The following is a 12,500-nucleotide window of genomic DNA, read 5'->3' as shown; positions in this document are numbered from 1 at the left end:
GTCTGACATGGAGTCTGCTGCCTTCACAATGTGGGTTCCACGCATGAGCCAGTTTGCAACCCACCTAGTAACATAGGGTCTGATGCCTAAATGGGTGTGTTTGTCAATGATTCCTGAGTGAGGAATGGTATCAAAGGATTAGAAGCCCTGCCTATCTTGTTTTTGAGTCCATACTGTTACATAGTTATTTCACATGGCAGACAGCATATAAGGCAGCAGAGTGTCCACAGCTACAACTGCAGGGGTTTACAACAGTGGGCCCTGTACAGTGGATTTTTAGGATATGGTACACTCACACACACACACACACACACACACACACACACACACACACACACACACACACACACACACACAAACACAAACACACACACTTACACACTCACACACATGATCACAATTGCCAGTGTGAAATCCCTACCCATCTAGTTAGTGCTAGTACAGTATTATGCAGCTATCACAGGTGGCACAGAGCTCATAGTGCATTGATTTTCCAAAGTACATGTATAGCAAGTAACATCATGTGCCCTTGTAAGGAATGGCAATGGGTGGTGTAGTGGTTGTGACAGGTTTCATACTAATGTCATGGATGAGTGTACACACTCCCAAACACTGCTATACACACCAATGCACACACACAAGTGTGCCAGTACTGTAATTAGGAGCCCTGCCTCTCTACCTGCTCATTCCATACTATTACATAGCTGTTGCCCACAGCACAGGGCTTATAGGTCTACAGAGTGTGTACAGATACCTCTATGTCTGATGTAAAAAGCGACCCTCATAGAGTGTATCATAGACATGTGCTGGGAATACGATGGCCTACAATTGTAAAACATGGCCTCCCAATAGATATATTCCTCACTCAAACACACACACACACACACACACACACACACACACACACACACACACACACACACACACACACACACACACACACACACACACACACACTGACACACACACACACACACACACACACACACACACACACTTGCCAGGACTGAGATTAGAACCCCTTCCTATCTAATTATTGTGTTAGGCATTTAGTGCATGTGCCACGGAGCTTAGAGAGTAAAGCGTGTCCCACAGTTCCTCTAAGGTGAACAACATCACCAGGCCTTGTACAGTATGGATATGAGAGATGTATTGGATGAGAATGGACTCAGAATACTCTATCCTACTGAAATATACACAATGACCAACACAGATACAGTCATACACAAATTTGCCAGACCTGAGGTTAGCAGTCCTGCCTATCTTGGCAGTCACTCCATGCTGTTACATAGTTTCTGCACACACCATGGCCCTTATTAGGCTGAAGAGTGTATTCAGATACCTCTATGGTTGATGGAGACAGCAGGCCTCATACACTGGACCTTAGGGCATGTACTGGGAACACCACAGTCTACAAATGTAAAACCCACACCCCCACTGGATATAGGAATCACTCAAACACAGGATACTGCTGTCACACACACAATCACACATTTGCCCGGACTGAGATTAGAACCACAACCTATCTAGTTATTGCTACTAAAGTGATATGCAGTTATCGCACACACCACAGAGTTAGTAGGGTGCAGACTGTTCCAAGGCTCTTCTATGGTGAGCAACATTACCAGCTCTTGTAATGTATGGCAATGTGCAGTGCACTGGGAGAGTGAGGCCTCACAATAATGTCTCCTACACATATACACACTTACAAACACTTGCACACACACACACACACACACACACACACACACATACTCACATTTGCCAGGACTTAGATTGAAACCCCTGCCTATGCAGCTATAGGTGCTATAGTGTTATGCAGTTAACACAAGCACCAGGAAGCCTATAGGGTGAAGAGTGTCACAAAGTACCTTTAAAGTGAAGAACATCACCAGCTCTTGCAATGTAGGGCAATGGGGGGTGTAGTGGGTGAGATGGGCCTCAAAGTACTTTCACCTACAAGTTTACACTGTCACAAACACTTGTATAGATGGTAATACACACACATGTCTGCCAGTATGAGATTCATAGGATCATGTATTCATAGGTGTGTACCAGGCTATTGGGCATGGAGCCATGACAGGCCTAGCACATGGAAGTACCCTAGCATCATGCAACCTGACATCTTTTCCCAGTGCATCTATCAGCTATTGCCACTTCCAAAAAGAACGTGTATAGCTCCACAAATCCACAGACCACACCAGCTAGTAGATGTAAAATGTTCTTAACGCAAAATTTATTTATTCATCCACAGTATAAAAACGCGTTTTCGCCACTCAGAATATAGAGGCTTCTTCAGAGAACAGTTAAAACTATTTAAAATTTGGCGCTCTTTATACAACATGAATTTACTTGCTCCGTGTGCAATACACGTCATTTCCTCTCATAAAATTGTTGTATTACATACAATCTCTCATAAAATATCCTAAGCATACAAAATAATTAATTAAATAAAATTAATTATAAAACGGACCTTCCTATCAGTTCTTACAATTCCGTTCCTTCCAAAATACATGTAAGGTAAACAAGCAAGAAACTTGACATCGTACCTGTCATATACATACCAGTATACCTTTTACAAGCATGCATATAATAATGATTTTTAACAAATTGACTTAATTACTATATGTCAGTCAATCTAAACTCCTATATTATTGGCCCTCTTAATATAAGGAAAATGTCCCATATATTATGGGAATAAAATAAAAATAAAAGTAAAAATAAATAAAAGTAATTTAAACTTGTGCTTGCTGTTGCCACTTTAAGTCGTAGTTGTGGCTTAATGAAATCCCTAGTATGCACTAACCCCATGCCACAATTTTAATTAGTATAAAACTAACTACTACCCAATGATGTCCTCCATTCAAATTATATTATCTAAGATAACTTTTCAATTTGAGTAGGCAAGAAATATTACAGTTGTCATTTAAACCAGGAGAGCTGAAAGCCTTCAATTTTATTTGCCATTCCAACTCTCTGGTTTCCAAAATAATTGATATAGGTCCTCCTCTACTATTGTAAGTAATATGATCAATGGCTGTAAAATAAAATTTATGTCCATTATGTAGATCAATATGCTTTGCTAGGGCATTGTCATTTTTTTGTTTCCGGATAGCATACATATGTTGGTAAATCCTCTCCCTAAACTTACGGTCCGTTTTTCCAACATAGTATGCAGGACAACTATCACACGTAGCAAGATATACAATAGATTTGGTTTCACAATTTATCTTATGCCCAATCAAATATTTTTTGCCATTGATTTGGAAGGAGCTCCCTGTTTTCAGACAACTGCACCAATTACAGTGTCCACAAGTAAATGTCCCTTTTTGTTTTGAAAAGGAATCAGTATTTTTATTACTTTCCAACAGTGTTTTCAAATTCCTCCCCTTCCTATATACAATAATAGGTTTCGTCCCCAATTTCTCTGATAATAATCTGTTACTTGATATAAAAAACAGTTTTTATAGAGAATAGAACAAATATCTTTCGAATCTGTATTATATGTTGTGATGAAGCTACAGGAATAACTTTGTGTCTCTTCATTAACCTGTGTCAAAGTGGGTTCCAAATCTACTTGAATCGTTTCAGAGGTACATGTAAGATCATTACTACCAACCCTAGATTTGATGGATAACAAGGGTGTATAAAAAACATTTTCTCTCTTGTTCCTAACCTCAACTAATAACTCATTGATTAGTGCTTCAGGATAGTCACGGTTCCTAAACATGTCGTAAAGAACCTGGCATTCAGAATTGAATTTACTTTCAGTACTACACATCTTCACTGCTCTAATCAGTTGCCCTTTGACGATGGAACATTTTTGTCTATATGGGTGTTGGCTAGAGAAGTGAAGAAATGAGTTGCAATAAGTGGGTTTTCTATGTATAGAGGAAATCAATACCCCATCTTCTATGGTTTTTCAAGTTTAACGTCCAAATAGTCTATATTGGATGTAGAAAACTTATGTGTAAACCTGAAAAACTCAGTAGTACTATTCATATATTCAAGAAGGTGCAAAGCATCCTGTTCTGAACCTTTGAATATCATAAAGATATCGTCCAGAAATCTCGTGTAGTAAACTATCTGAGGTGTGTAGTTTGAATTCCCAAGAATAAATCGTTTTTCCCAGTAGGCTACAAATATATTAGCCACTGACGGGCCACATGGTGATCCCATTGCTATGCCTTGTGTTTGCAAAAAGTATTTTTTATCAAATGTAAAGAAATTTGATGTTAAAATTATATCTAATAGGTCCGTAACTGTATCAATCTCATGTTTTGGAGCCCCTAGATTGGTCAAAAGAGTGCCTATCCACTCAATAGCCTCCAAATGTGGTATAGATGTATAAAGATCCACTACGTCTACGGTGAGAAAATTACATAGTGGATCTATTTCGAGCTCGTTGATATCTGAGAGAAAGGACCATGAGTCTTTACAGATGTAAGGTAGTAATTTAATATACTTTGAGAGGATTCTATCCACTAAGCATGCACATGGGTAAGTCATAGAAGATCTAGCGTCTATGAGTGCTCTCATGGGTGGGTTATGGAGATCTTTGTGAATCTTGGGAATTCCAAAGATAACAGGGGTCTTTGGTGTTGTGATATCTATAAATTGATAGGTGTCATTATCAATTTTTCCTGCCAGAAAAAGCTCACGAAAATAGCCCCTGTTTCTGGAATAAGCCATGTTCATCTCATTGACAGAAGCAGATGTATAAGCTGGACTGTCTAAAATACATAACATTTTGTTGGTATAATCACTGTTGTCAAAGATGACCAACCCTCCCCCTTTGTCAGGTTTAAAAACCCTCACTGGTAGGTGACAAAGTTCGTGTAGGAGCACTTTTTGTTCTTTAGAAATGTTGTACTTCTGGTATCTGGATGAATTCTTTCTGTTGGATTCTAGATATCTAAAGTCAAATTCACACACTCTCTCGAAAAGAGATAAGTCAGGATGTATTGGTGGATTAAATGCACTTGACAGTTTTAATTTGTACCCATCTTGTTGCATAGGAGCTGAAAACAAAAGTCCTAGATTCAACTTCCGTATGAAGCATTTTAAATCAATGATAGTATCTGTCAAATTAAAATGACTGCTAGGTACGAAAGTATTCCCAAGGGCTAATAAATCAATTAGCTCTTGTTCTATGGTAAAGCTAGAAAAATTATAGATTTTAAAGTCCCCTTTTGTATTGACCAGTATCTTCACACTTGTGTCCTGGTCAATTTCCAGATTGCTATCCAAATTCAAGATTGGTTGTTGTTCCATCGTCTGTTCCTGTAGCTCTTCTGATGGTAATTGTTCTGTTGGCCTAAAAAACCTTTTTTGTGGTTTTTTTGGCCATCCCCCTGGAACCTTTGACCATTGTTATTGTTATAGCTACTGGCCTTAATTCTATTGCTCCACCGTGGGCCATCAGGAATTTCCAGGTTGTGTTCTTCCTGGATAGTATCCATTAAAAGGTCAGATCGGGACTCTTGGTCATAACCATTGGAATTAGAATTAGAGTTGCCTGGTACAACAGTAGAAAGACCTTCACATTGTACATTTGGTATTGTTAGTTTGACATAAGCTTTGTTTTGTTGGTAGGCTAGTCTGTCTCTAGCAAGTTTTTTGCTTTTATTTGCTTTGAGTTTTACCAACAACGCGTCTATGCTGTTGAAAATACGCGCATAATCATATTTGTACCTAACAAAGTCTATGTCCATCTTTATCAGTTTATCCAAATCATTGATCTCAGTTGTCAACTTAGAAATGTGAACCGTGTAGTGTTTAATCATTAATTCCAACAGGTGGAGTCCCTGTTGGTCAAACAAGACTCGCAAATCTGTTAAAAAAGAGTCATCCCCGATTAACCCAGTTGGTGCAAAAGAGCTACGTAGCCCTTTTGGAATAATTTTGTCCTGTACACATTGATTAAAGTAACATACTTCCAACTGTAACTTCCTTAATTTTAAAAGTTTTTGGTCAAATAATTTGAGCCTACTTACTAAGGAATCCATAGTTGTTGTGATGTTAACCTCCTGTAATGCCGGTAGTTCCTGTAATCCTTGCTGTGTAAATGCAAAGGAGTCCAACGCTGTAATCCATTTGCCTAAAACCGGAACCCCAATAAGCACACTATTTTGTCCATTGTTGGCACCCGAAAAATCCAAAGAGCTGGGTGCCAAAAAGTTGCCGTTGTCGGCTGAGGAGTTAGTCATATTGCGTTGACCTGCTGGAATCAAAGAAGTATCCGTATTTCCAGATCCATTGCCTGAACCAATCACGCTGATATTATTATTCCTTCCTCTTCCACGATCAATATCATCCAAACGTGAATTCAGTTGGTCCAGTCGTTGTGTAATCGTTGCTAACAATGAAGCCATCTTATTGTTAGGACTGGGTCTTTCTAAATTCGTAGACCCGAAAAATGTGGAGCTATACAAGTTCTTTTTGGAAGCTATTGCCACTTAAGTGATGCCCAGGGTGAAAGTTAAATTCCCCATCCACTCATTCAGATTTCTCTTGAAGAGGTCCAGTAAGGCATTCTGATTGGCATTTATGTGACATATATTGCATAATTTGGCCACTCACTGGGTTATAGACCTGTCCGCCAGCATGTTATGTTGATTGTGGTAATGAGGTTGAGGTTTCCATGGCATGTGATGCATACAAATTGGAGTTTCACTAGATATGGCATTCCTAACACAGCTGGCCAGACATGGTATTATCAGTCAAGCAGGGATTGCCTGTAAATAGCCAAGATATGTCCAAGAATACTAGGAGGTATTGGCCTCTGTCCATTTAGGACAGTTGTTTAAGAGCTAGGGTCCTATTTGTGATGCGCACTTGTAGCCTCCACAGTTGTTGCAGGTGTCTAGTGAGCTACATTGCAAATAGGCCATTGTACCTACTGGCTGGCCTAATGAGGGGAGAGTAGAGGGAGGCATTGACCTCTCCCTTCCTGGAGGAAACACCCTTACTTATGAGATGTGCCACATAGAAGGTATTTCTGTCCATAGTAGCAATTTGGTGGTCATAAGAGAGGTCACTGTCAACCTGTGTTCCCAGGCCTCTTATGAGGACTTCTGTCTCCATTGGACTACCAGCAATGTATTAATTCATGGAAACCACATTGATTCCACAGGGGATTGGGAGGGTGGCATAATGGTTAAGTTGTTTACTTATAGACACAAGGTGCAGGGTTTGATTTTCACATGGGGTAATTGGCTAGGCATAAAATGGCCAACAAGGGCAGTTAGGCTAGTAGTAACCTATGAACCTATGATTGTGACACATTTCTTTCCAATCAGCCTAAAGCAAGTGTTCTTACAACATTCAGAGGTCTCAGTGTGGACATTATGCAGGATGTCAACAAGATATGGGGATGTACACATAGCATCCACCTTGCAATTGCCTGCAAACATTGTCAGCCAATGTCCCTTTGTGATGGTCTGGATTTCAGAGGCATACATAACAAACATGAGGGGACCCATGACCAGACCCTACAGTAATCCATTCATCACTGGTTGGCAGCCTGACATGGAGTCTGCTGCCTTCACAATGTGGGTTCCACACATGAGCCAGTTTGCAACCCACCTAGTGACATAGGGTCTGATACCTAAATGGGTGTGTTTGTCAATGATTCCTGAGTGAGGAATGGTATCAAAAGATTAGAAGCCCTGCCTATCTTGTTTTTGAGACCATACTGTTACATAGTTATTTCACATGGCACACAGGGTATAGGGCTGCAGAGTGTCCACAGCTACAACTGCAGGGGTTTACAACAGTGGGCCCTGTACAGTGGATTTTTAGGATATGGTACACTCACACACACACACACACACACACACACACACACACACACACACACACACACACACACACACACACACACACACACACACACACATGAGGAGTGAGATTCAACCCCCTACCTTTCTAGTTATGGCTACTACAGTGTTACGAATTTATCGTACATGCCTCAGAGCTTATAGGTTGAAGGGCTTCCCAACAAACTTCTAAGGTGAGGGACATCAGCAGCCCTTGTAAAGTATTGCACTTTGATATGTACTGGTTGTGGTAGCATGTACATTGGGTAATATGCCTTCTTTAGTGAACACACACAGGGTCTCTAGTGTGTTTAACCCCCCTCTAAACCCAAATTTACACATTTTTGAAAAACTATGTGAATTGGACTTGAGGGCAATGGTTTCCAACAACAATCTTCCTATTAGGGGAGCAAATCATATGGCTCAAAATGTCAGGAATGATGAATTGGCCTTCATTAAATTGTTGAATGAATGTAAAGTGAGGGTCATGGCGCCTGATAAGGGTGGGGGGGGGGTTAATCTTCATGGATGAGTACCTTTATGAAAGCAAAATGTTGGAATATTTAGAATCAGATACTTATATACCCTCTAGTATTAATGAGATAAATTTGGCTTATAATAGAATCAGGAACATCTTGGAAGACCTACTTGTGGAAGGTAGTATTGATCATGATTTATTCCTTTATTTATCTATGCCAGCTCCAAAAATCCCCACCTTATTTGGCACACCTAAAATTCACAAAGATCTTGTGAATCCCCCTTTCAGACCAATAGTGGATGGGAGGGGGTCTATAACTTATGCCTGTGCCAAGGTGGTGGATAGTATATTAAAACCATTGTTGGAACAAGAAATCCATATATGCAGGGATTCATGGAGTTTTCTCCAGAATATTAGCAAAATTCCATATGAGCCAACTTTAGTTTTTTTAGTGGTTGATATAAAGGACTTATATACAGTCATCCCACATGAAATAGGGGTAATGTGGACAGCAGATTTCATGCTCCGTAAGGGGGCATCAAATGATCAAATACGGTTGGTGGAAACCTTATTGGAAGTCATCTTAAAAAATAATTTCCTGGTGTTCAAGAACCGATTTTTTCTCCAAACAACTGGCATAGCTATGGGTTCACCATGTGGGTGTACCTTTGCTAACAGTGTATTAGCCCATTGGGAATTTGAATTTTTGTTCAAAAATGCCCTCTATCAAGAACATGTCACCTGGTACACTAGGTACCAGGATGACATGTTCTTTTTATGGAATGGTTCATTTGAAGTTATACCATTCTTTATTGAGAGCATATCCAAGATGACACAATTTTTGGAGTTTACGTACTCCACAGGAGTTAATGAAATCACTTTCTTGGATGTCAAAATCAGCAAAGATAATGAATTGAGCAAGTTTAAATCAACTATCTTTAGGAAACCAATGTTTTCTAACACTTATTTGTTTTTCACTAGCTCGCATCCCCTGCACCAAAAAAGAAGTGTTGTCAAAGGTCAATTTGTTCGTGCAGCTAGAATGGTGTCCGAACAAGTTGACTTTTTGGTTGAATGTGATAAAATTCAATCTATGTTTCTAATGAGAGGGTATCCCCATACGTTTATAGATGAAATCAAACAAGAAGTTCTACACAAGAGAGAAATAGGTCACTTTCAGCCCTTATTAAGGGGAGGTAACATGCAAGTTACCCTTAGCAATAGGAAAGAACATTGCAACATTTCCTTCTTGTTCACATATTGTGTTGATTTTAAATCTATTAGGAATATTATTTCCAAGAATTGGAAATTATTTTCAGACGATCAACAACTCATAAATTTTGTTGGGGAAATGCCCAGCTTTACTTATAGACGAGGCAATAATTTGAAAGAACTTCTGGAACGTACCATGGGGAAGACACATGGAAAGAAATTAGGAATGTCCAAGTGTGGGATGTGCTCTAATTGCAGATACATTCTAATTGGAACATCTATTAAAATAATAGGGATTGATTATCCGATTAAAGGAAAATTCAACTGTAACTCCAAAGGAGTAGTCTATGCGGCCCTGTGCAGGCAGTGTCCTGCCTTTTACATCAGCAAGACCGATAGACCATTCAAAAAGAGGGTGTATGAACATGTATATGCAATAAATAATGGAGATTTAAATAATGCTTTGGCAAAACACATCTGCCAAAACCCCGATCATACTTTTGGGTTCTCAATTTTACACCAGGTACAACCACATATTAGAGGGGGCCCATGGCAATTACAACTAGAAGAACAAGAAGTCGCCTGGCAGATTCGTACATCGTCATATATACCTCCAGGATTAAATGAAATTGTATCAATTAAATGTATATTAAAACTTAAAGCCCTTAGGAGGTAACACTAATTAATCAAGTAGAACATAGCAGAATATTGGTTTTAAAAGTTTTTGGATAATGCTTTATGGATTTATATGCATATATATTTTTAGCTGGGTTGGGAATTGTGGCAAAATGTAGGATGTATGCACTTTGATGTTTTTGTTTAGTTATATATAAAGTATTTTTAAAAAGTCTGCACATTAATGTTATAAGATTTAAGAAGTTTTTAGGTCCACTCAGTGGTTGTTTTTCAACATAAATAATACATGGGAAAATATCATTACACTGTGCGTTTAAATATTTAGATATTTAGCATTGTTTTTATTGAATATATGATGGCAGTTAATTGCTCAGCTTTTAAAAGAAGGAGAAGTGTTTGTTTAATGTATTTTAGTCTGAGGAAGGTGGGGAAAACTTCCCTACTGAAAGCGCTTACTAAATAAATAAACAATCCATGCTCTGCCTTTTGGATTCAGAGTTTCTGCATTTTTCCACTGTTTCTCTTGTTTTTGGTCGTTGTGATTTTACATTTTACTGGTTGTGGACAGACACAAAATACTTTAATCTACAGACATACACACACTCCCACACAAGCAGACACACTTTTACATTTGCTAGGCCTAAGATTAGAATTCCTACCTAACTAGTTTGTTGCACTATAGTATTGTGCAGTTACCGCAAGCAACACAGAGCTTATAGGGCTGAGGCCTGACCAAAGGGATCTTTCAAGGTGACTGACATCAGCAAGAGTGCTAAAGTAGGGCAATGGGAAGTGTACTGAGTGTGAATGGCCTAAAAATCATTAACTTACAAACACACACACACACACACACACACACACACACACACACACACACACACACACACATTTGCCAGGTCTTAGATTGGAACCCATACCTATGTAGTTATAGGTACTATAGTGTTATGCAGTTAACACAAGCATCAGGGAGCCTATAGGGTGAAGAGTGTCACAAGGTACCTTTAAAGTGAAGAATATCATCAGTCCTTGCAAAGTATGGCAATGGGGGTTGTAGTGGGTGAGAGAGGCCTCAAAGTACTTTCACCTACACGTTTACATACTCACAAATACTTGTATAGACAATAATGCACACACACACACACTTTTGCCAGTACTGAGATTCATAGGATCATGTATTCATAGGTGTGTGCTAGGCTAATGGGCATGGAGCCATGACAGGCCTAGCCAATGGGAGTACCCTGTCATCATGCGACCTGACATTTTTTTCCAGTGCGTCTGTCAGCTATTGCCACTTGAGTGATGCCCAGGCTGAGAGTTAAATTCCCCATCCACTCATCCAGATTTCTCTTGAAGAGGGCCAGTGAGGTGCTCTGATTGGCATGTATGTGACATATATTGCATAACTTGGCCACTCACTGGGTTATGGACATGTCCCTCAGCATGTTCTGTTGATTGTGGTAATGAGGTTGAGGTATCCATGGCCTGTAGTGCATACAAACTGAGTTTCACTAGATATGGCATTCGAAACACAGCTGGCCAGACATGGGATTGTCAGTCAAGTAGGGATTACCTGTAAGTAGCCAAGATATGTCTGAGAATACTTGGCGGTATTGGCCTCAGTCCATTTAGGACAGTTGTTTAAGGGCTAGGGTCCTATTTGTGAGGTACACTTGTAGCCTCCACATCTGTTGCAGGTGTCTAGTGAGCTACATGGCAAATGGGACATTGTACCTGCTGGGTGGCCTAATGAGGCAAGAGTAGAGGGAGACATTGACCTCTTCCTTCCTGGAGGAAATACCCTTACTTATGAGATGTGCCACATAGAAGTTATTTCTGTCAACAGTAGCAATTTGGTGGTCATAAGAGAAATCACTTGTCAACCTCTTATGATGACGTCTGTGTCCTTTGGACTACCAGCAATGCATTAATTCATGGAAACCACATTGATTCCACAGGGGATTGTGGCACATTTCTTTCCATTCTGCCTAAGGCCAGTGTTCTGATACCATTCAGAGGTCACAGTGTGGACTTTATGCAGGCTGTCAACATGATATGGGGATGTACGCATAGCACCCACCTTGCAATTGTCTGCAAACATTGTCAGCCAGGGTCTCTTCGTGTTGGTCTGGAAGTCAGAGGCATACATAACAAACATGTGGGGACCCATGACCATGCCCTATGGTAATCCACTCATGACTGGTTGGCAGTATGACATGGAGTCCACTGCCTTCACACTGTGGGTTCCCTGCATAAGCCAGTTTGCAACCCACCTAGTGACATAGGGTTTGATGCCTAAATGGGTGTGCTTGTCAATGATTCCTGAGTGGGGAATGGTATCAAAGGATTAAAAGCCC

General features: G+C 39.9%; 1 protein-coding gene across 1 annotated transcript in view; it reads right to left on the bottom strand.

The window, feature by feature from the left end:
• LOC122787842 (aspartate and glycine-rich protein-like) overlaps positions 1–3,730 on the bottom strand; it is a 41,249-nt gene extending 37,519 nt beyond the window's left edge. The window contains exon 1 of the mRNA XM_044054758.1: positions 3,677–3,730. Coding sequence (XP_043910693.1) covers positions 3,677–3,730 — 54 coding nt within the window. The remainder of the gene's footprint in view (positions 1–3,676) is intronic.
• Between the last annotated feature and the right edge of the window lie 8,770 nt (positions 3,731–12,500).

The sequence above is a fragment of the Protopterus annectens genome, chromosome 13.part0, assembly GCF_019279795.1.
Source record: "Protopterus annectens isolate FY-2018-M chromosome 13.part0, PAN1.0, whole genome shotgun sequence".
Lineage (NCBI taxonomy): Eukaryota > Metazoa > Chordata > Ceratodontiformes > Protopteridae > Protopterus > Protopterus annectens.
The sequence above is the reverse complement of the archived record's forward strand: the minus strand, read 5'-3'. Positions and strand labels throughout refer to the sequence as shown.